This window comes from Mesoplodon mirus (genome assembly GCF_964341445.2).
Source record: "Mesoplodon mirus genome assembly, chromosome: 16".
In the NCBI taxonomy this organism is placed as follows: domain Eukaryota; kingdom Metazoa; phylum Chordata; class Mammalia; order Artiodactyla; family Ziphiidae; genus Mesoplodon; species Mesoplodon mirus.
In genome coordinates, this window is record NC_138992.1 from 50,940,321 (window position 1) to 50,965,008 (window position 24,688).

Consider the following 24,688-nt stretch of genomic DNA (forward strand, 5'->3'; position numbering starts at 1 on the left):
CAGGCATTGGCACATTTTAAAAACAAACTACATAAACAGATCTTTCCTATAACCTAGGAAAGTGGAATGTCAGAAGTCAACAAAATGTGATAAACTTATAGTGCTAAAACAGAAGGCACTTCACAAAATCTGTTCACTGAAACAGTTAACATGTCCTAGTTTACACCCTTCACTTTATAAGTGGCAGTGAATGTCTGGATCAGAGGGTACACAGAAAAATGGACAGTCTCGTGGCAGTAAAAATGTAAGACAAACAAATGATGAGCCCTTGACCAACTTCTTTTGTTTTTGATGACCTTAAGTCTACTTTAACTTTCCTCTCATATAAGGAAAAAAAAAAAAAACAGAAGGATTCAGAATGGGAGGAAAAGTTGAAATTCCAGAATGTAATTACTTGAGGGTAGGGAGTCGGTGTATATGAAATCACTTTTTCCCCTGAAGCAATCAGAATCCTTTGTTCTTATGGTTGAAGTTTTGTGAAGTGAAAAAGGAAGTATTAGGGAAGAACATTTCAGAATCAGTGAACTAAAAAGGCGTTACATTCATTATTTTAAATACTTAGGTTATTAAGACGTCTAAAATGTTACACAGTTAGAGGTAGATAACAGTCCCAAGTTTCCATGGAATCTAATAATTTAGTATCTGGACATCAAACAGATCACAAACTCCTTCATTATCATCTAAATTAAAGTTGTAGTCATCTGCCGGGGTCGGAGAAAGCCGTAAAAGCGGAAACACTGCAAGCAAAAAATAAATTCAGTGTTAAAGATGGTTTCTACCTACAGGTAATGATGTCTAACATAAAATACTATCAAAAACATCAAGCCAGGGCTTCCCTGGTGGCGCAGTGGTTGGGAGTCCGCCTGCCAATGCAGGGGACACGGGTTCGTGCCCTGGTCCGGGAGGATCACACCTGCCGCGGAGCGGCTGGGCCCGTGAGCCATGGCCGCTGGGCCTGCATGTCCAGAGCCTGTGCTCCACACTGGGGGAGGCCACAACAGTGAGAGGCCCGACTACCGCAAAAAAAAAAAAAAAAACCAAGCCAAATTATGTTTCCCATGTTATACAGCAAGTTTTTTAAAAATATGTAATAGGAAATGTAATGATCAAAATAATGACTTGTATTTTGTGTATATTTTGATAGATTCTTCTTTAAAGACATTTTATGCATTGATTATAGGTGTTAGCTTGAGAAACAAGTTAATTTTTATTGGTTGAACTTGTCACTAAAATTTATGATTCAGAAACACTGGTCAAAGTATTTTCTCTGATCTGCTAAATAAGCTACCACTTTGAAAACAGAGAAAGGAACTAGACATAAATTAATAACTATGCTGAAATTCTCTGCTTTTATGGAAGTGTCTGATAAATGTCTAAGTGGTTACTGTGCCATTGGCTAATTTAACAGCTGCTACTTCCTAGGTCTCGGCTATACGTATTTGTTAGGAGCCAGGACTCTGAATCCAAGAACTTTTAGAAAGGTGAGGCCCAGAGAGTAACTGCTAAAGTAACTACCATATTAGAGCTAGTTGATTTTTAAGAATTATTTCAGATTAGACGATGATGTGGCTAATCTTAGTAATACTGACTTCACATTGGCAGCTTGAAATTGGCCATGGGAGGAGTATTTACAAAACTATGTTTTCACATTTCCTCTTGACTCAGATACACTGTTTTACTCTTCTTGGCCAAATTCTTCAGGTGTAAAAAGGGCTAGTATGCCAACAATTCAGAAGTTGATTCAGTAAAGGTGATAAGTATCCCCTTATGAATTCTTTTTCCTCAAAAGGCAGGCAAAATATTCTGAAGGATGCCTATAACTTACTATGAATCATTATAGTACATTAAGCAGTTAAAAAATATAGGTTCTTCATTTCTTTTAAATCATGTGCCACTCATAAATTCTAGAAAAGCCTTATTGATGTATAAGGTTATATTTATTAAATTTTTTAACTACTTAACCATCAGAAGACATTAACTCATCAATGATATCTCCACTAATAGATCCCGCTGGAAAGAGAAATGTGATATAGAGCTTTTTACACTTCTCTTTATATATTTTAGCAGCAAAAAGGCAGTTATATTTAAACAGCATATATTTAAACACAGTAGATATTAAGCACAGTTATATTTAACATCAGCATCTTGATTAAAAGTACGAAATTAGGGCTTCCCTGGTGGCGCAGTGGTTGAGAGTCCGCCAGCCAATGCAGGGGACACGGGTTCGTGCCCTGGTCCGGGAAGATCCCACATGCCGCGGAGCGGCTAGGCCCGTGAGCCATGGCCGCTGAGCCTGCGCGTCCGGAGCCTGTGCTCTGCAACAGGGGAGGCCACAACAGTGAGAGGCCCTCGTACCGCAAACAAACAAATAAACAAACAGACAAAACACAAAAAAACCAACAGGGACCTCCCTGGCAGTCTAGTGGTTAGGACTTCGCCTTCCAATGCAGGGGGTGTAGGTTTGATCCCTGGTCGGGGAGTTAAGATCCTACGTGCCTCGCAGCCAAAAAACCAAAACATAAAACAGAAGCAATATTGTAATAAATTCAATAAAGACTTTAAAAATGGTCCACACACACACACACACACACACACACACACACAAACTGAAAAAACGTAAATAACCCAATAAAAAAAAAAAAAGCAATGTTTTCGTTCAGATAACGGAGAAGACAAGGGATGGATATTTCTTCCATCTGTGGCTGAATCCAAGGACTCCAATGATATCACCAAGGTCCTGTGTTCTGTTGTTCAGCTCTGTGTTCTTTTGCATTGCTCTTATTCTCTCCCACTGCAGTCAGGCTTCCCTCAAGTTGCTGGAGGAGACGGCAACTAGCAGCCTCAATTTCACATCATCCTAGCACAGGGATACTAAAAGCAAGAATTGTCTCCACTAGCTCTGGCTGGAAAATCTTTAGACGAGGACTGTAATTACTCATTCAACCAGGATCACTTAATGGGAGAAGAGTGGTTCCCCAGAGAGGGATGCTGAGCAGATAATGAATGTCCTCTGAAGTGGGTATTTACTGAGCAGCCATCTACATATGGGAGAGGGAGGCACAGAGACATGAAGTAACTTTTCCACAGTCACACTGTTGGTAGGTAACAGAAGTAAACAGAAATCATGTCTTCTCACTCATACCTCATAGAGTGCCTCTGCTCTTGCCTGTATAAACCATGTTATTCCCGTGGTGTAAGTATCCCTATCTCACCATTTCCAAATGAAAGCTAGGCCCGTAAGTCTTCATAAAGACTATAATATCATTCCATTGCATCTATTTCTTTGTCTTCTGCATATACATCAATAACTTCACATTCAAGGAACCATAATTATACTCACCTTATTAGCTTCAGTATTCCTGGATAACTCTGGCCTCGTGAAAGAATCTAACGGTTTTCTGTCGCTTTGATGTTACTTTGGTCTTGTCGCCACACATTATGGGCATTTTATAATGCATTTTAAGGTGTTTTTAAAAGTCACTCTTTAGAAAAAATACAGAATTTTTAATACAATTACATTGACAAGTAATTATTCCTCATTGCTTAACGTATTCTCTAATTTTTTGTGATGGACATAAACAATAAAATGATTTACTGTAAAAGTGGTTCATCTTTCTATAAGCAGGCAAGTGCCTGATTTTGCGGGAAGAGGACTTGACCGACGGCCAGCCCACGTGGATTCTAGTTTGGCTTTGTCAGTTACTAGTTGTGTGGATACCGAAAATGGCTTAGACTCTGAACCTCAGCATTCTCACTTGCAAAAGGGGAATGCTACCTTGGCCTTATTTTGATACTTAGAGCAGAACTCATGTACCGTTACCAAAGTGATATAAAAATGTCAGTACTTCTACATTTGTTTAAAAGCTGGCTTTCCCTAAGACCGTGACAAAATAAGGAGAGAGCATGTGAAAACTGTTACCTTAGTGGAAAGATCCTCTTGGAAGAAGTGATTCGATTTTCTAGAAAACTCATCCTAGAACACCTTAACTGGGAAATATACACACACAGAAATAAAACTGGAAGGCAAAAATATTTCTTCTAAGATTTTCTAAAGTTCCCTGATTCTTGTTTTACAACTTATTGATATTTTCTTGGGCCTCTGCCGTGCTGTCAGAAAGTCTCATTTTGAAGCAAGGAAGCTTCAATGAGAAAAGCATTTCAACTTTTAGCTCACTACAAATTTTTCCTTGGGAGATTATAGTTCTAGATCTACTCCAGACATTAGGTTCTTTGTTGCTGCAACCAAACCCGGACACCACCCAGAGGTGCGCAGCGCCACCTCCCGGGAGCGCGGACAGAGCCAGCCAGCAGTAAGCGGCTGAGGGCCGACCACCTGTGTTACGGTCCGTGTGGCTCTGGTGACTCAGACACTTCGGGTGGTTTCTGTACACATACCCCTGCGAGCAACTGCAGACTTAGCCACGTCTTCAACGCCTCAGCTGAGTAGAGGTTCCTAACCAAGCGAACGGCAAAGCATGTTCACAGGGCGGGTCCTGTGTTTAGGGAAGGATGCTCCACGGCTGAGATGGTTCTGTGGACAGGACTACTTTAGGTGGGTGGGAACAAGCCCGTGAGCGGAATGACGCTCGGTGGGCGGAAGGACGCTCGGTGGGCGGAAGGACGCTCGGTGGGCGGGGCTTATCGCCGTCTGCAGCCCAAGCTCACGGGACACGACTCCGCCCTGTGGGCGGAGCTTATCCCGGTGGGCGGAACTACGACCTGAGAGAGGACCGTTGGCTGGCTCCCTCATTCCGGAACTTCCTGGATCCTGTGCGTACAGCTGGCGTTACGTGGAGCTTATACCCCTGCCCGAGGGTATCGGAGGACTGGTGAGAGATTAATAAAAAAAATTTTCCGGCGCGCTGGCGTGAAGTTTCTGAGGATTGAGACGGGATTGGCCGTCCGCGCGCTGCTGCCGTCGGGAGGCTCCGTTCCGTCGTCGCTCGCTGCCTTAGGCAGCCCTACTCGGCCGCAGGCCTGCTGGCTCAGGCCTAAAACCCCCATGCCTGCTGGGCCTTCAGCCCACGGCAGGGTACCAGTTTTGGGTTGTTCTGTTGTCACCAGTTTCCACGTGGTTGTTAGAGAAAATCCCTATCCCCTACCCCCACAGCTAGGCTCTCACCTTCTCCACGAACCTTCCTCGAGTCCCCAACTCGATTGGATCTTTCCCTTCTGTGACTCCACTCGTATGCTGTCAGTTACAGCACCTATCTTTATGTTTCTTGTGTTTGTATATGTTTCATATGTATGTATATAGGTTCTGTACCACACTTGGTACATAGTAATTGATTAATGAATACTAGATGAATGGTTGGATTTTGGTTACTTATTGGAAGGATTTTAGATTATTTAATTTAGGGGTGGTTTATGTGTATTTTCTGCTTCTATAATAATCATGTATTTCCTACTGTGTTCTTTTTTTTTGCGGTATGTGGTCCTCTCACTGTTGTGGCCTCTCCCGTTGCGGAGCACAGGCTCCGGACACACAGGCTCAGCGGCCACGGCTCACGGGCCCAGCTGCTTCACGGCATGTGGGATCTTCCCAGACCGGGACACGAACCCGTGTCCCCTGCATCGGCAGGCTGACTCTCAACCACTGGGCCACTAGGGAAGCCCCATTTTTTTATTTTATTTTTTTTTTAAGAAGAAGTTCTGTTGGGGTTCGGAACCATTGCTGTCTCTCTTGTTCCTGAGGCTAGACATTGAAGGAGGAGAGATACAATGTGAGCAAAGGGAAGAAAGGAAGAATGTGCAAGGTGTCTTCAGAGAGTGATTAGTAGACTAGAGTAGGTATAGAGAAATAGCAGGAGATACCTTTGACAGATTTATGCTAGAGTCAGGTTTCCAGCAGCAATATGTCAGGACAAAAACCTTGTGGGTTGGAGGAGCCACTGAAGGATTTTAACATTGGGACGGTTCATTTCATACCACTACGCAGGATAGACTTGAATGCATGTGGCTTAAGCCAGGGGTTGACAGTCTTTCTGTAAAGGACCAAATAGTAAATATTTTAGGCTTTGCGAGCCACAGTTGTCGCAGGAAAGCAGCCACAGACAAAACATACATAATCGAATGGACGTAGCTGCGTTCTAATAAAACATCATTTACAAAGACGGGTGCCTGACCTGATTTGGTCCATGGGTATACTTTGTCCCAACCCAGAGTCAAACCAAATAGTCGTAGGGACTAAAGCAGTAACCCAGTCCTGAACTAGGCAGTAGCAAGTCATGTTTTTGTACTGCATTTGTATTTATATACGAGAGGCCACATCACATAATGAGAGCTCAGGATCTAGTCTGCTTGGCTTTGAATCTTGGCATTCTCTGGCTACTAGTGCAACAATGGGCAGATTAACTTCTCTTTGCATCAGTTTTTTTTTTTTTTTAATCTGTGTAATGATAATAGTACGTCCTACGAAGTGTTGTTGTAAGGAGTAAATTAGTCAAAACACATAAAATGTTAGCATAGTGCTGTACATGTAGTAAAAGCTCAATAAAGCTTAACTATTAATATTTTTTAAATTGTCCCTCACGTGCATTGTTAAAGACAGGTTTCAGAGATGTTTCTCAAGTAGAATTTATAGGCTTAGTGTGTTTAGCTATAGAACAGAGATAATACGTACAGTTTTTAGGCAAGAGCCATTCACATAGAGGTGATGCGGAAGTCATGAAAGTAATTTAACGCGGGGGCTAGGAAGTGTAAGCTTAAGTAGTGGTTTTGAGGAGGTGCGCACAGGAGTGAAAATGGGACAAGTAAAAAGGAATGAAAGAAGGAGGGAGAAGAGAGTCAGTCGTAGAGTATGAAAGGAACCAGAATGGAATAGCAGTATGTAAACTATCAGAAGGATGGATGGTGATGGTTAGCATTGTCAGATGCTGCAGAGAGCTGAAAGAAAACAACTGTTGTGTTGAGAATATTAATTAATGAATCTAACTGGCAGAAATTAATGTGGAGCCTCTTATGGGCCAGGTGCTGGAGATGCAGAAAAGAATTAGCTACACACTCTGCACTGAAACAGAAAAATCTAGTAGGACCAAAAGGACATGGAGATAATTTTAATACAAGCAGCAATTTTAAAAATAATCAGGAGGAAGGTGGAACTTCTTAGATTTAATTGGTACCTTTACTTCCAAAACTTAAATTGATTTACAGTTCATAAACATGGGCAACTGAATTGAGCTCCTTTTCTTTCTTGCCTAGACAATGGCCAAGAACAAACTAAGAGGACAGAAGTCCAGGACTGTATTCCAGGTAGCCAGCCGAAAAAGCTTTAAGGTTAAAAATAAAGCAAAGCCAGTTACCACTAATCTGAAGAAGGTTAGTATCACTTAAGCACTCTGACTTTATTGTTTACAAGAAAAGCATAATTGTAAAGCTACTGAAAAACTGAATGCTAATATTTAAAACAGGTTCTTAGCCTTTCCTACAAAAGCAAGATGATTGTTAAACATTTGTTTCAAAAAAGAAACAACGATGCAGAAAAATAACCTCCCTTTCTTGAATTCAAATGCAAAAGGAAGAAGGCATTTTAACTGCAAATGTATGAGGCTCCAAGTAACAGTTTTAATAGTTTTCTCAGAGCCTAGAAATCATAAAAAACCATGGTATGGAAAAATTATCTCTAAACTCATATATATTCAAGAAGCTTTCAACAGAGCCAAGACATGGAATGTCAGTCAACACCCATTCTTTTTCTTCTCAGTAAATCTTATTTCTCTGAAGATATCTATAGCTCAGATAAGAACCTAAAAATAGAAGATAAAATATTTTGTTTCTTAAAATACAAAATTTGAAAAGAAAGGAGTTGCTTTATCTTTTTTTCAAAATATTTGGGGAATGGGAAAGTTCTTCAAGATTAAGTAGACTCCTTAAGACAATTATTCAAGAACATGTTTTCAAGCTTAAGTAGTAGGTGGAGTCCCCTCTAGAGGACTTAGTAATTATCATAATGGTCCATAGAAATGTAACATTTTATCTTTCAGTCTTCATGAATTAGCTGAGTTAAACTTTTTGGTGGAGCAATTTCATGACTTTGGAAATGCTATAAAGGAAATAAAGCTGGGTGATATGACTGGGGTTTGGGGGTGACAGTTTTAGATAGAATTGTCTTCAGGGTTGACATTGAAGCCAAGACCTGCCTGACAGGAGCCAGTGATGCAAACTGCTGGGAAGTGTTGGGAGCAGCATGTTCTAGGCAGAAAGAATAGTGAGTGCAGAGACCCCCAGCTGGGTGAAGGCTTGGTGTATCTGAGGAAAATTATTTTGTTTGGATAGGAAGTCCTAGAAGCTCTACGGTTGCTAATGGAAAAGATCTGTGGGTAGGCAGCGTGGTTGGAGAAAGTATCGAACACTTTTCTGAGAAAGCAGCCTAACTTAGGGGGAGGTCGCACGATCGCCAGGTACTATATAAATGGTAAATTGAAGTTGGTGGCCACGAACTTAAAGTGAAGCCAGTCAGCCAGTTATGATTTTCTAGAGCTTCAGTTTTGGGCTCAGAAAAGGCTGATACCTGAGTTTAACTAGGTTGGCAGGGAAGTCTGATTGAGGGAGAGAAGGGAAGTAGAGTTAGGGTGTGAAGGAGCGACTGATCAGTGGTCATGGAATCTGTGCAGGCTAAAGGAAAAAGCGGGGATATGAACATGTGAACAGTAGTGAACTTGGTGGGAAAAGATTTCAGTGAGATTTAAGAACTATTAATAAAATAAGTGAATAGAAGGATAGGAGGTGGTGCGGTAACAGGTAATGATGCAGCCTAAGGTAATGCATGAGAGTCATGGCAAGGTAGGTCGTGGAAAAGACCCCTGGAGGTGAGGACCTGAAGAGATTAAGAAGCCATAGGATAGGTTTTTGTCGTAGCCACTAAGCAGCGACGCCAGGCGTGAGAGGGGTCAGTGAGCCATGGTCTGAGATCTTTCACGAAGGAGCAAGTAATCACGGTGTTGGTAGGTGACAGTAATGAGGACAGGGGTGTCAGAATGTCCTGATGCATAAGATGCAAAAGAGCCAAAAGTGTTGAAGGAAAAATGGTTGGGGAGCAGCTGTGAAGAACAAGAATACCACCCCCACCTTTGAGATTCAAGCGAGGACGGCTACAGGGGCCGCTGTCCTCAGGAGACTGCCAGGCACTTCCATCAAGGAAGGATTCAGAGACGTACTGTTAGAAGGACACTGGAAGCATGCCATCCAGGTTCCTCATTTTACAGATGAGAGACGATAGCACCGTAGCTTAGAAACATAGTGGTCACGTATTTTGGCCCGTTTATTCCAGGAAAGTCAAGGTATGAGGTATATCCACATAATTCTTATCTTTAAAAAGACAGAACCTTTTGTCTAAAATGTCCCAATAAGACTGTAAGAATTTTAGGGTAAATTGTCTCCATAAATTGGTAGGATTGATAAGAGTTTATAGATTTGGGGGGTAACAAGATTAAATTAAGGTAGCCTATATTTTTATCCTTAATGGTTGTGAGACCATGGATTAATGCTCTTTTTCTTTTTTTAAAAGATGAACATCGTGAATGATGAAAAAGTTAACATCGTGAATGAAGCTTTTGTATATTTGCAAAAGGTAGTTGCATGGTTCGTAAAAGACCTTTCCCTGGAACCTGTGCAGAAACAGCTGGTGAGTGGAAATCACTTCCTTTCGTTCTGGCTAATAAACTCCAAATTTTCAAAGCCTGTATTGATTGTCATTTTTAGTATCTGGCTCTGTAGTATGTATAGCTTATTCAGACTTTAAAACATTGAGTCTAAAATGTGGGAATTTATTGTTCTATTTCCAAAAGTACAACTAGAAGAAATTATATTGAATAATAGATTGTATGTCGGTAGATTATGTCATTTTTGTTTGCTATTGTTATCTAAATTTTTAAATGTAATTTTCTCTCCAGATTCCTGAGCAGTGTCATGAAAACGAACCAGTTGATGTTGATGAAGCTACAAGATTAATGGCTAAGTTGTAATACACTGGTGATGCATCAGATTCTCCAAAAAGACCAATAAATTAAATGCTTTATACAGTTTTATTTTAAAAAATCTTGTTAATGTACAGGCATTGGCACATTTTAAAAACAAACTACATAAACAGATCTTTCCTATAACCTAGGAAAGTGGAATGTCAGAAGTCAACAAAATGTGATAAACTTATAGTGCTAAAACAGAAGGCACTTCACAAAATCTGTTCACTGAAACAGTTAACATGTCCTAGTTTACACCCTTCACTTTATAAGTGGCAGTGAATGTCTGGATCAGAGGGTACACAGAAAAATGGACAGTCTCGTGGCAGTAAAAATGTAAGACAAACAAATGATGAGCCCTTGGCCAACTTCTTTTGTTTTTGATGACCTTAAGTCTACTTTAACTTTCCTCTCATATAAGGAAAAAAAAAAAAACAGAAGGATTCAGAATGGGAGGGAAAGTTGAAATTCCAGAATGTAATTACTTGAGGGTAGGGAGTCGGTGTATATGAAATCACTTTTTCCCCTGAAGCAATCAGAATCCTTTGTTCTTATGGTTGAAGTTTTGTGAAGTGAAAAAGGAAGTATTAGGGAAGAACATTTCAGAATCAGTGAACTAAAAAGGCGTTACATTCATTATTTTAAATACTTAGGTTATTAAGACGTCTAAAATGTTACACAGTTAGAGGTAGATAACAGTCCCAAGTTTCCATGGAATCTAATAATTTAGTATCTGGACATCAAACAGATCACAAACTCCTTCATTATCATCTAAATTAAAGTTGTAGTCATCTGCCGGGGTCGGAGAAAGCCGTAAAAGCGGAAACACTGCAAGCAAAAAATAAATTCAGTGTTAAAGATGGTTTCTACCTACAGGTAATGATGTCTAACATAAAATACTATCAAAAACATCAAGCCAGGGCTTCCCTGGTGGCGCAGTGGTTGGGAGTCCGCCTGCCAATGCAGGGGACACGGGTTCGTGCCCTGGTCCGGGAGGATCACACCTGCCGCGGAGCGGCTGGGCCCGTGAGCCATGGCCGCTGGGCCTGCATGTCCAGAGCCTGTGCTCCACACTGGGGGAGGCCACAACAGTGAGAGGCCCGACTACCGCAAAAAAAAAAAAAAAAACCAAGCCAAATTATGTTTCCCATGTTATACAGCAAGTTTTTTAAAAATATGTAATAGGAAATGTAATGATCAAAATAATGACTTGTATTTTGTGTATATTTTGATAGATTCTTCTTTAAAGACATTTTATGCATTGATTATAGGTGTTAGCTTGAGAAACAAGTTAATTTTTATTGGTTGAACTTGTCACTAAAATTTATGATTCAGAAACACTGGTCAAAGTATTTTCTCTGATCTGCTAAATAAGCTACCACTTTGAAAACAGAGAAAGGAACTAGACATAAATTAATAACTATGCTGAAATTCTCTGCTTTTATGGAAGTGTCTGATAAATGTCTAAGTGGTTACTGTGCCATTGGCTAATTTAACAGCTGCTACTTCCTAGGTCTCGGCTATACGTATTTGTTAGGAGCCAGGACTCTGAATCCAAGAACTTTTAGAAAGGTGAGGCCCAGAGAGTAACTGCTAAAGTAACTACCATATTAGAGCTAGTTGATTTTTAAGAATTATTTCAGATTAGACGATGATGTGGCTAATCTTAGTAATACTGACTTCACATTGGCAGCTTGAAATTGGCCATGGGAGGAGTATTTACAAAACTATGTTTTCACATTTCCTCTTGACTCAGATACACTGTTTTACTCTTCTTGGCCAAATTCTTCAGGTGTAAAAAGGGCTAGTATGCCAACAATTCAGAAGTTGATTCAGTAAAGGTGATAAGTATCCCCTTATGAATTCTTTTTCCTCAAAAGGCAGGCAAAATATTCTGAAGGATGCCTATAACTTACTATGAATCATTATAGTACATTAAGCAGTTAAAAAATATAGGTTCTTCATTTCTTTTAAATCATGTGCCACTCATAAATTCTAGAAAAGCCTTATTGATGTATAAGGTTATATTTATTAAATTTTTTAACTACTTAACCATCAGAAGACATTAACTCATCAATGATATCTCCACTAATAGATCCCGCTGGAAAGAGAAATGTGATATAGAGCTTTTTACACTTCTCTTTATATATTTTAGCAGCAAAAAGGCAGTTATATTTAAACAGCATATATTTAAACACAGTAGATATTAAGCACAGTTATATTTAACATCAGCATCTTGATTAAAAGTACGAAATTAGGGCTTCCCTGGTGGCGCAGTGGTTGAGAGTCCGCCAGCCAATGCAGGGGACACGGGTTCGTGCCCTGGTCCGGGAAGATCCCACATGCCGCGGAGCGGCTAGGCCCGTGAGCCATGGCCGCTGAGCCTGCGCGTCCGGAGCCTGTGCTCTGCAACAGGGGAGGCCACAACAGTGAGAGGCCCTCGTACCGCAAACAAACAAATAAACAAACAGACAAAACACAAAAAAACCAACAGGGACCTCCCTGGCAGTCTAGTGGTTAGGACTTCGCCTTCCAATGCAGGGGGTGTAGGTTTGATCCCTGGTCGGGGAGTTAAGATCCTACGTGCCTCGCAGCCAAAAAACCAAAACATAAAACAGAAGCAATATTGTAATAAATTCAATAAAGACTTTAAAAATGGTCCACACACACACACACACACACACACACACACAAACTGAAAAAACGTAAATAACTCAATAAAAAAAAAAAAAGCAATGTTTTCGTTCAGATAACGGAGAAGACAAGGGATGGATATTTCTTCCATCTGTGGCTGAATCCAAGGACTCCAATGATATCACCAAGGTCCTGTGTTCTGTTGTTCAGCTCTGTGTTCTTTTGCATTGCTCTTATTCTCTCCCACTGCAGTCAGGCTTCCCTCAAGTTGCTGGAGGAGACGGCAACTAGCAGCCTCAATTTCACATCATCCTAGCACAGGGATACTAAAAGCAAGAATTGTCTCCACTAGCTCTGGCTGGAAAATCTTTAGACGAGGACTGTAATTACTCATTCAACCAGGATCACTTAATGGGAGAAGAGTGGTTCCCCAGAGAGGGATGCTGAGCAGATAATGAATGTCCTCTGAAGTGGGTATTTACTGAGCAGCCATCTACATATGGGAGAGGGAGGCACAGAGACATGAAGTAACTTTTCCACAGTCACACTGTTGGTAGGTAACAGAAGTAAACAGAAATCATGTCTTCTCACTCATACCTCATAGAGTGCCTCTGCTCTTGCCTGTATAAACCATGTTATTCCCGTGGTGTAAGTATCCCTATCTCACCATTTCCAAATGAAAGCTAGGCCCGTAAGTCTTCATAAAGACTATAATATCATTCCATTGCATCTATTTCTTTGTCTTCTGCATATACATCAATAACTTCACATTCAAGGAACCATAATTATACTCACCTTATTAGCTTCAGTATTCCTGGATAACTCTGGCCTCGTGAAAGAATCTAACGGTTTTCTGTCGCTTTGATGTTACTTTGGTCTTGTCGCCACACATTATGGGCATTTTATAATGCATTTTAAGGTGTTTTTAAAAGTCACTCTTTAGAAAAAATACAGAATTTTTAATACAATTACATTGACAAGTAATTATTCCTCATTGCTTAACGTATTCTCTAATTTTTTGTGATGGACATAAACAATAAAATGATTTACTGTAAAAGTGGTTCATCTTTCTATAAGCAGGCAAGTGCCTGATTTTGCGGGAAGAGGACTTGACCGACGGCCAGCCCACGTGGATTCTAGTTTGGCTTTGTCAGTTACTAGTTGTGTGGATACCGAAAATGGCTTAGACTCTGAACCTCAGCATTCTCACTTGCAAAAGGGGAATGCTACCTTGGCCTTATTTTGATACTTAGAGCAGAACTCATGTACCGTTACCAAAGTGATATAAAAATGTCAGTACTTCTACATTTGTTTAAAAGCTGGCTTTCCCTAAGACCGTGACAAAATAAGGAGAGAGCATGTGAAAACTGTTACCTTAGTGGAAAGATCCTCTTGGAAGAAGTGATTCGATTTTCTAGAAAACTCATCCTAGAACACCTTAACTGGGAAATATACACACACAGAAATAAAACTGGAAGGCAAAAATATTTCTTCTAAGATTTTCTAAAGTTCCCTGATTCTTGTTTTACAACTTATTGATATTTTCTTGGGCCTCTGCCGTGCTGTCAGAAAGTCTCATTTTGAAGCAAGGAAGCTTCAATGAGAAAAGCATTTCAACTTTTAGCTCACTACAAATTTTTCCTTGGGAGATTATAGTTCTAGATCTACTCCAGACATTAGGTTCTTTGTTGCTGCAACCAAACCCGGACACCACCCAGAGGTGCGCAGCGCCACCTCCCGGGAGCGCGGACAGAGCCAGCCAGCAGTAAGCGGCTGAGGGCCGACCACCTGTGTTACGGTCCGTGTGGCTCTGGTGACTCAGACACTTCGGGTGGTTTCTGTACACATACCCCTGCGAGCAACTGCAGACTTAGCCACGTCTTCAACGCCTCAGCTGAGTAGAGGTTCCTAACCAAGCGAACGGCAAAGCATGTTCACAGGGCGGGTCCTGTGTTTAGGGAAGGATGCTCCACGGCTGAGATGGTTCTGTGGACAGGACTACTTTAGGTGGGTGGGAACAAGCCCGTGAGCGGAATGACGCTCGGTGGGCGGAAGGACGCTCGGTGGGCGGAAGGACGCTCGGTGGGCGGGGCTTATCGCCGTCTGCAGCCCAAGCTCACGGGACACGACTCCGCCCTGTGGGCGGAGCTTATCCCGGTGGGCGGAACTACGACCTGAGAGAGGACCGTTGGCTGGCTCCCTCATTCCGGAACTTCCTGGATCCTGTGCGTACAGCTGGCGTTACGTGGAGCTTATACCCCTGCCCGAGGGTATCGGAGGACTGGTGAGAGATTAATAAAAAAAATTTTCCGGCGCGCTGGCGTGAAGTTTCTGAGGATTGAGACGGGATTGGCCGTCCGCGCGCTGCTGCCGTCGGGAGGCTCCGTTCCGTCGTCGCTCGCTGCCTTAGGCAGCCCTACTCGGCCGCAGGCCTGCTGGCTCAGGCCTAAAACCCCCATGCCTGCTGGGCCTTCAGCCCACGGCAGGGTACCAGTTTTGGGTTGTTCTGTTGTCACCAGTTTCCACGTGGTTGTTAGAGAAAATCCCTATCCCCTACCCCCACAGCTAGGCTCTCACCTTCTCCACGAACCTTCCTCGAGTCCCCAACTCGATTGGATCTTTCCCTTCTGTGACTCCACTCGTATGCTGTCAGTTACAGCACCTATCTTTATGTTTCTTGTGTTTGTATATGTTTCATATGTATGTATATAGGTTCTGTACCACACTTGGTACATAGTAATTGATTAATGAATACTAGATGAATGGTTGGATTTTGGTTACTTATTGGAAGGATTTTAGATTATTTAATTTAGGGGTGGTTTATGTGTATTTTCTGCTTCTATAATAATCATGTATTTCCTACTGTGTTCTTTTTTTTTGCGGTATGTGGTCCTCTCACTGTTGTGGCCTCTCCCGTTGCGGAGCACAGGCTCCGGACACACAGGCTCAGCGGCCACGGCTCACGGGCCCAGCTGCTTCACGGCATGTGGGATCTTCCCAGACCGGGACACGAACCCGTGTCCCCTGCATCGGCAGGCTGACTCTCAACCACTGGGCCACTAGGGAAGCCCCATTTTTTTATTTTATTTTTTTTTTAAGAAGAAGTTCTGTTGGGGTTCGGAACCATTGCTGTCTCTCTTGTTCCTGAGGCTAGACATTGAAGGAGGAGAGATACAATGTGAGCAAAGGGAAGAAAGGAAGAATGTGCAAGGTGTCTTCAGAGAGTGATTAGTAGACTAGAGTAGGTATAGAGAAATAGCAGGAGATACCTTTGACAGATTTATGCTAGAGTCAGGTTTCCAGCAGCAATATGTCAGGACAAAAACCTTGTGGGTTGGAGGAGCCACTGAAGGATTTTAACATTGGGACGGTTCATTTCATACCACTACGCAGGATAGACTTGAATGCATGTGGCTTAAGCCAGGGGTTGACAGTCTTTCTGTAAAGGACCAAATAGTAAATATTTTAGGCTTTGCGAGCCACAGTTGTCGCAGGAAAGCAGCCACAGACAAAACATACATAATCGAATGGACGTAGCTGCGTTCTAATAAAACATCATTTACAAAGACGGGTGCCTGACCTGATTTGGTCCATGGGTATACTTTGTCCCAACCCAGAGTCAAACCAAATAGTCGTAGGGACTAAAGCAGTAACCCAGTCCTGAACTAGGCAGTAGCAAGTCATGTTTTTGTACTGCATTTGTATTTATATACGAGAGGCCACATCACATAATGAGAGCTCAGGATCTAGTCTGCTTGGCTTTGAATCTTGGCATTCTCTGGCTACTAGTGCAACAATGGGCAGATTAACTTCTCTTTGCATCAGTTTTTTTTTTTTTTTAATCTGTGTAATGATAATAGTACGTCCTACGAAGTGTTGTTGTAAGGAGTAAATTAGTCAAAACACATAAAATGTTAGCATAGTGCTGTACATGTAGTAAAAGCTCAATAAAGCTTAACTATTAATATTTTTTAAATTGTCCCTCACGTGCATTGTTAAAGACAGGTTTCAGAGATGTTTCTCAAGTAGAATTTATAGGCTTAGTGTGTTTAGCTATAGAACAGAGATGATACGTACAGTTTTTAGGCAAGAGCCATTCACATAGAGGTGATGCGGAAGTCATGAAAGTAATTTAACGCGGGGGCTAGGAAGTGTAAGCTTAAGTAGTGGTTTTGAGGAGGTGCGCACAGGAGTGAAAATGGGACAAGTAAAAAGGAATGAAAGAAGGAGGGAGAAGAGAGTCAGTCGTAGAGTATGAAAGGAACCAGAATGGAATAGCAGTATGTAAACTATCAGAAGGATGGATGGTGATGGTTAGCATTGTCAGATGCTGCAGAGAGCTGAAAGAAAACAACTGTTGTGTTGAGAATATTAATTAATGAATCTAACTGGCAGAAATTAATGTGGAGCCTCTTATGGGCCAGGTGCTGGAGATGCAGAAAAGAATTAGCTACACACTCTGCACTGAAACAGAAAAATCTAGTAGGACCAAAAGGACATGGAGATAATTTTAATACAAGCAGCAATTTTAAAAATAATCAGGAGGAAGGTGGAACTTCTTAGATTTAATTGGTACCTTTACTTCCAAAACTTAAATTGATTTACAGTTCATAAACATGGGCAACTGAATTGAGCTCCTTTTCTTTCTTGCCTAGACAATGGCCAAGAACAAACTAAGAGGACAGAAGTCCAGGACTGTATTCCAGGTAGCCAGCCGAAAAAGCTTTAAGGTTAAAAATAAAGCAAAGCCAGTTACCACTAATCTGAAGAAGGTTAGTATCACTTAAGCACTCTGACTTTATTGTTTACAAGAAAAGCATAATTGTAAAGCTACTGAAAAACTGAATGCTAATATTTAAAACAGGTTCTTAGCCTTTCCTACAAAAGCAAGATGATTGTTAAACATTTGTTTCAAAAAAGAAACAACGATGCAGAAAAATAACCTCCCTTTCTTGAATTCAAATGCAAAAGGAAGAAGGCATTTTAACTGCAAATGTATGAGGCTCCAAGTAACAGTTTTAATAGTTTTCTCAGAGCCTAGAAATCATAAAAAACCATGGTATGGAAAAATTATCTCTAAACTCATATATATTCAAGAAGCTTTCAACAGAGCCAAGACATGGAATGTCAGTCAACACCCATTCTTTTTCTTCTCAGTAAATCTTATTTCTCTGAAGATATCTATAGCTCAGATAAGAACCTAAAAATAGAAGATAAAATATTTTGTTTCTTAAAATACAAAATTTGAAAAGAAAGGAGTTGCTTTATCTTTTTTTCAAAATATTTGGGGAATGGGAAAGTTCTTCAAGATTAAGTAGACTCCTTAAGACAATTATTCAAGAACATGTTTTCAAGCTTAAGTAGTAGGTGGAGTCCCCTCTAGAGGACTTAGTAATTATCATAATGGTCCATAGAAATGTAACATTTTATCTTTCAGTCTTCATGAATTAGCTGAGTTAAACTTTTTGGTGGAGCAATTTCATGACTTTGGAAATGCTATAAAGGAAATAAAGCTGGGTGATATGACTGGGGTTTGGGGGTGACAGTTTTAGATAGAATTGTCTTCAGGGTTGACATTGAAGCCAAGACCTGCCTGACAGGAGCCAGTGATGCAAACTGCTGGGAAGTGTTGGGAGCAGCATGTTCTAGGCAGAAAGAATAGTGAGTGCAGAGACCCCCAGCTGGGTGAAGGCTTGGTGTATCTGAGGAAAATTATTTTGTTTGGATAGGAAGTCCTAGAAGCTCTACGGTTGCTAATGGAAAAGATCTGTGGGTAGGCAGCGTGGTTGGAGAAAGTATCGAACACTTTTCTGAGAAAGCAGCCTAACTTAGGGGGAGGTCGCACGATCGCCAGGTACTATATAAATGGTAAATTGAAGTTGGTGGCCACGAACTTAAAGTGAAGCCAGTCAGCCAGTTATGATTTTCTAGAGCTTCAGTTTTGGGCTCAGAAAAGGCTGATACCTGAGTTTAACTAGGTTGGCAGGGAAGTCTGATTGAGGGAGAGAAGGGAAGTAGAGTTAGGGTGTGAAGGAGCGACTGATCAGTGGTCATGGAATCTGTGCAGGCTAAAGGAAAAAGCGGGGATATGAACATGTGAACAGTAGTGAACTTGGTGGGAAAAGATTTCAGTGAGATTTAAGAACTATTAATAAAATAAGTGAATAGAAGGATAGGAGGTGGTGCGGTAACAGGTAATGATGCAGCCTAAGGTAATGCATGAGAGTCATGGCAAGGTAGGTCGTGGAAAAGACCCCTGGAGGTGAGGACCTGAAGAGATTAAGAAGCCATAGGATAGGTTTTTGTCGTAGCCACTAAGCAGCGACGCCAGGCGTGAGAGGGGTCAGTGAGCCATGGTCTGAGATCTTTCACGAAGGAGCAAGTAATCACGGTGTTGGTAGGTGACAGTAATGAGGACAGGGGTGTCAGAATGTCCTGATGCATAAGATGCAAAAGAGCCAAAAGTGTTGAAGGAAAAATGGTTGGGGAGCAGCTGTGAAGAACAAGAATACCACCCCCACCTTTGAGATTCAAGCGAGGACGGCTACAGGGGCCGCTGTCCTCAGGAGACTGCCAGGCACTTCCATCAAGGAAGGATTCAGAGACGTACTGTTAGAAGGACACTGGAAGCATGCCATCCAGGTTCCTCATTTTACAGATGAGAGACGATAGCACCGTAGCTTAGAAACATAGTGGTCACGTATTTTGGCCCGTTTATTCCAGGAAAGTCAAGGTATGAGGTATATCCACATAATTCTTATCTTTAAAAAGACAGAACCTTTTGTCTAAAATGTCCCAATAAGACTGTAAGAATTTTAGGGTAAATTGTCTCCATAAATTGGTAGGATTGATAAGAGTTTATAGATTTGGGGGGTAACAAGATTAAATTAAGGTAGCCTATATTTTTATCCTTAATGGTTGTGAGACCATGGATTAATGCTCTTTTTCTTTTTTTAAAAGATGAACATCGTGAATGATGAAAAAGTTAACATCGTGAATGAAGCTTTTGTATATTTGCAAAAGGTAGTTGCATGGTTCGTAAAAGACCTTTCCCTGGAACCTGTGCAGAAACAGCTGGTGAGTGGAAATCACTTCCTTTCGTTCTGGCTAATAAACTCCAAATTTTCAAAGCCTGTATTGATTGTCATTTTTAGTATTTGGCTCTGTAGTATGTATAGCTTATTCAGACTTTAAAACATTGAGTCTAAAATGTGGGAATTTATTGTTCTATTTCCAAAAGTACAACTAGAAGAAATTATATTGAATAATAGATTGTATGTCGGTAGATTATGTCATTTTTGTTTGCTATTGTTATCTAAATTTTTAAATGTAATTTTCTCTCCAGATTCCTGAGCAGTGTCATGAAAACGAACCAGTTGATGTTGATGAAGCTACAAGATTAATGGCTAAGTTGTAATACACTGGTGATGCATCAGATTCTCCAAAAAGACCAATAAATTAAATGCTTTATACAGTTTTATTTTAAAAAATCTTGTTAATGTACAGGCATTGGCACATTTTAAAAACAAACTACATAAACAGATCTTTCCTATAACCTAGGAAAGTGGAATGTCAGAAGTCAACAAAATGTGATAAACTTATAGTGCTAAAACAGAAGGCACTTCACAAAATCTGTTCACTGAAACAGTTAACATGTCCTAGTTTACACCCTTCACTTTATAAGTGGCAGTGAATGTCTGGATCAGAGGGTACACAGAAAAATGGACAGTCTCGTGGCAGTAAAAATGTAAGACAAACAAATGATGAGCCCTTGGCCAACTTCTTTTGTTTTTGATGACCTTAAGTCTACTTTAACTTTCCTCTCATATAAGGAAAAAAAAAAAAAACAGAAGGATTCAGAATGGGAGGGAAAGTTGAAATTCCAGAATGTAATTACTTGAGGGTAGGGAGTCGGTGTATATGAAATCACTTTTTCCCCTGAAGCAATCAGAATCCTTTGTTCTTATGGTTGAAGTTTTGTGAAGTGAAAAAGGAAGTATTAGGGAAGAACATTTCAGAATCAGTGAACTAAAAAGGCGTTACATTCATTATTTTAAATACTTAGGTTATTAAGACGTCTAAAATGTTACACAGTTAGAGGTAGATAACAGTCCCAAGTTTCCATGGAATCTAATAATTTAGTATCTGGACATCAAACAGATCACAAACTCCTTCATTATCATCTAAATTAAAGTTGTAGTCATCTGCCGGGGTCGGAGAAAGCCGTAAAAGCGGAAACACTGCAAGCAAAAAATAAATTCAGTGTTAAAGATGGTTTCTACCTACAGGTAATGATGTCTAACATAAAATACTATCAAAAACATCAAGCCAGGGCTTCCCTGGTGGCGCAGTGGTTGGGAGTCCGCCTGCCAATGCAGGGGACACGGGTTCGTGCCCTGGTCCGGGAGGATCACACCTGCCGCGGAGCGGCTGGGCCCGTGAGCCATGGCCGCTGGGCCTGCATGTCCAGAGCCTGTGCTCCACACTGGGGGAGGCCACAACAGTGAGAGGCCCGACTACCGCAAAAAAAAAAAAAAAAACCAAGCCAAATTATGTTTCCCATGTTATACAGCAAGTTTTTTAAAAATATGTAATAGGAAATGTAATGATCAAAATAATGACTTGTATTTTGTGTATATTTTGATAGATTCTTCTTTAAAGACATTTTATGCATTGATTATAGGTGTTAGCTTGAGAAACAAGTTAATTTTTATTGGTTGAACTTGTCACTAAAATTTATGATTCAGAAACACTGGTCAAAGTATTTTCTCTGATCTGCTAAATAAGCTACCACTTTGAAAACAGAGAAAGGAACTAGACATAAATTAATAACTATGCTGAAATTCTCTGCTTTTATGGAAGTGTCTGATAAATGTCTAAGTGGTTACTGTGCCATTGGCTAATTTAACAGCTGCTACTTCCTAGGTCTCGGCTATACGTATTTGTTAGGAGCCAGGACTCTGAATCCAAGAACTTTTAGAAAGGTGAGGCCCAGAGAGTAACTGCTAAAGTAACTACCATATTAGAGCTAGTTGATTTTTAAGAATTATTTCAGATTAGACGATGATGTGGCTAATCTTAGTAATACTGACTTCACATTGGCAGCTTGAAATTGGCCATGGGAGGAGTATTTACAAAACTATGTTTTCACATTTCCTCTTGACTCAGATACACTGTTTTACTCTTCTTGGCCAAATTCTTCAGGTGTAAAAAGGGCTAGTATGCCAACAATTCAGAAGTTGATTCAGTAAAGGTGATAAGTATCCCCTTATGAATTCTTTTTCCTCAAAAGGCAGGCAAAATATTCTGAAGGATGCCTATAACTTACTATGAATCATTATAGTACATTAAGCAGTTAAAAAATATAGGTTCTTCATTTCTTTTAAATCATGTGCCACTCATAAATTCTAGAAAAGCCTTATTGATGTATAAGGTTATATTTATTAAATTTTTTAACTACTTAACCATCAGAAGACATTAACTCATCAATGATATCTCCACTAATAGATCCCGCTGGAAAGAGAAATGTGATATAGAGCTTTTTACACTTCTCTTTATATATTTTAGCAGCAAAAAGGCAGTTATATTTAAACAGCATATATTTAAACACAGTAGATATTAAGCACAGTTATATTTAACATCAGCATCTTGATTAAAAGTACGAAATTAGGGCTTCCCTGGTGGCGCAGTGGTTGAGAGTCCGCCAGCCAATGCAGGGGACACGGGTTCGTGCCCTGGTCCGGGAAGATCCCACATGCCGCGGAGCGGCTAGGCCCGTGAGCCATGGCCGCTGAGCCTGCGCGTCCGGAGCCTGTGCTCTGCAACAGGGGAGGCCACAACAGTGAGAGGCCCTCGTACCGCAAACAAACAAATAAACAAACAGACAAAACACAAAAAAACCAACAGGGACCTCCCTGGCAGTCTAGTGGTTAGGACTTCGCCTTCCAATGCAGGGGGTGTAGGTTTGATCCCTGGTCGGGGAGTTAAGATCCTACGTGCCTCGCAGCCAAAAAACCAAAACATAAAACAGAAGCAATATTGTAATAAATTCAATAAAGACTTTAAAAATGGTCCACACACACACACACACACACACACACACACAAACTGAAAAAACGTAAATAACCCAATAAAAAAAAAAAAAGCAATGTTTTCGTTCAGATAACGGAGAAGACAAGGGATGGATATTTCTTCCATCTGTGGCTGAATCCAAGGACTCCAATGATATCACCAAGGTCCTGTGTTCTGTTGTTCAGCTCTGTGTTCTTTTGCATTGCTCTTATTCTCTCCCACTGCAGTCAGGCTTCCCTCAAGTTGCTGGAGGAGACGGCAACTAGCAGCCTCAATTTCACATCATCCTAGCACAGGGATACTAAAAGCAAGAATTGTCTCCACTAGCTCTGGCTGGAAAATCTTTAGACGAGGACTGTAATTACTCATTCAACCAGGATCACTTAATGGGAGAAGAGTGGTTCCCCAGAGAGGGATGCTGAGCAGATAATGAATGTCCTCTGAAGTGGGTATTTACTGAGCAGCCATCTACATATGGGAGAGGGAGGCACAGAGACATGAAGTAACTTTTCCACAGTCACACTGTTGGTAGGTAACAGAAGTAAACAGAAATCATGTCTTCTCACTCATACCTCATAGAGTGCCTCTGCTCTTGCCTGTATAAACCATGTTATTCCCGTGGTGTAAGTATCCCTATCTCACCATTTCCAAATGAAAGCTAGGCCCGTAAGTCTTCATAAAGACTATAATATCATTCCATTGCATCTATTTCTTTGTCTTCTGCATATACATCAATAACTTCACATTCAAGGAACCATAATTATACTCACCTTATTAGCTTCAGTATTCCTGGATAACTCTGGCCTCGTGAAAGAATCTAACGGTTTTCTGTCGCTTTGATGTTACTTTGGTCTTGTCGCCACACATTATGGGCATTTTATAATGCATTTTAAGGTGTTTTTAAAAGTCACTCTTTAGAAAAAATACAGAATTTTTAATACAATTACATTGACAAGTAATTATTCCTCATTGCTTAACGTATTCTCTAATTTTTTGTGATGGACATAAACAATAAAATGATTTACTGTAAAAGTGGTTCATCTTTCTATAAGCAGGCAAGTGCCTGATTTTGCGGGAAGAGGACTTGACCGACGGCCAGCCCACGTGGATTCTAGTTTGGCTTTGTCAGTTACTAGTTGTGTGGATACCGAAAATGGCTTAGACTCTGAACCTCAGCATTCTCACTTGCAAAAGGGGAATGCTACCTTGGCCTTATTTTGATACTTAGAGCAGAACTCATGTACCGTTACCAAAGTGATATAAAAATGTCAGTACTTCTACATTTGTTTAAAAGCTGGCTTTCCCTAAGACCGTGACAAAATAAGGAGAGAGCATGTGAAAACTGTTACCTTAGTGGAAAGATCCTCTTGGAAGAAGTGATTCGATTTTCTAGAAAACTCATCCTAGAACACCTTAACTGGGAAATATACACACACAGAAATAAAACTGGAAGGCAAAAATATTTCTTCTAAGATTTTCTAAAGTTCCCTGATTCTTGTTTTACAACTTATTGATATTTTCTTGGGCCTCTGCCGTGCTGTCAGAAAGTCTCATTTTGAAGCAAGGAAGCTTCAATGAGAAAAGCATTTCAACTTTTAGCTCACTACAAATTTTTCCTTGGGAGATTATAGTTCCAGATCTACTCCAGACATTAGGTTCTTTGTTGCTGCAACCAAACCCGGACACCACCCAGAGGTGCGCAGCGCCACCTCCCGGGAGCGCGGACAGAGCCAGCCAGCAGTAAGCGGCTGAGGGCCGACCACCTGTGTTACGGTCCGTGTGGCTCTGGTGACTCAGACACTTCGGGTGGTTTCTGTACACATACCCCTGCGAGCAACTGCAGACTTAGCCACGTCTTCAACGCCTCAGCTGAGTAGAGGTTCCTAACCAAGCGAACGGCAAAGCATGTTCACAGGGCGGGTCCTGTGTTTAGGGAAGGATGCTCCACGGCTGAGATGGTTCTGTGGACAGGACTACTTTAGGTGGGTGGGAACAAGCCCGTGAGCGGAATGACGCTCGGTGGGCGG

The 24,688-nt window shown here is 41.0% G+C and overlaps 2 protein-coding genes and 3 long non-coding RNA genes across 5 annotated transcripts; 2 read left to right on the forward strand and 3 right to left on the reverse strand.

Annotated features, from left to right (window-relative positions):
* Nucleotides 1-115: 115 nt before the first annotated feature.
* LOC309792316 lies at nt 116-4,595 on the reverse strand. The gene is made up of 3 exons (XR_014291672.1): nt 3,920-4,595; nt 1,963-3,482; nt 116-737 (listed from the first exon to the last, which is right to left on the reverse strand). It is a non-coding gene; the product is annotated as an uncharacterized lncRNA (long non-coding RNA).
* A 91-nt stretch (nt 4,596-4,686) lies between these two features.
* On the forward strand, nt 4,687-10,035 carry LOC309792304 (ribosomal biogenesis factor-like). The gene is made up of 4 exons (XM_082601858.1): nt 4,687-4,829; nt 7,201-7,317; nt 9,506-9,622; nt 9,891-10,035. Exons 2-4 carry the CDS (start codon nt 7,204-7,206, stop codon nt 9,960-9,962), a joined length of 303 nt encoding a protein of 100 aa, XP_082457984.1. The 5' UTR covers nt 4,687-4,829; nt 7,201-7,203; the 3' UTR covers nt 9,963-10,035.
* Nucleotides 10,036-10,180: 145 nt separating this feature from the next.
* Nucleotides 10,181-14,640, reverse strand: LOC309792315. The gene is made up of 3 exons (XR_014291671.1): nt 13,965-14,640; nt 12,010-13,527; nt 10,181-10,784 (listed from the first exon to the last, which is right to left on the reverse strand). It is a non-coding gene; the product is annotated as an uncharacterized lncRNA (long non-coding RNA).
* Nucleotides 14,641-14,731: 91 nt separating this feature from the next.
* On the forward strand, nt 14,732-20,080 carry LOC309792302 (ribosomal biogenesis factor-like). Its single transcript, XM_082601856.1, has 4 exons — nt 14,732-14,874; nt 17,246-17,362; nt 19,551-19,667; nt 19,936-20,080. Exons 2-4 carry the CDS (start codon nt 17,249-17,251, stop codon nt 20,005-20,007), a joined length of 303 nt encoding a protein of 100 aa, XP_082457982.1. The 5' UTR covers nt 14,732-14,874; nt 17,246-17,248; the 3' UTR covers nt 20,008-20,080.
* Nucleotides 20,081-20,225: 145 nt separating this feature from the next.
* Nucleotides 20,226-24,686, reverse strand: LOC309792312. Its single transcript, XR_014291668.1, has 3 exons — nt 24,011-24,686; nt 22,056-23,573; nt 20,226-20,830 (listed from the first exon to the last, which is right to left on the reverse strand). It is a non-coding gene; the product is annotated as an uncharacterized lncRNA (long non-coding RNA).
* Nucleotides 24,687-24,688: the final 2 nt, after the last annotated feature.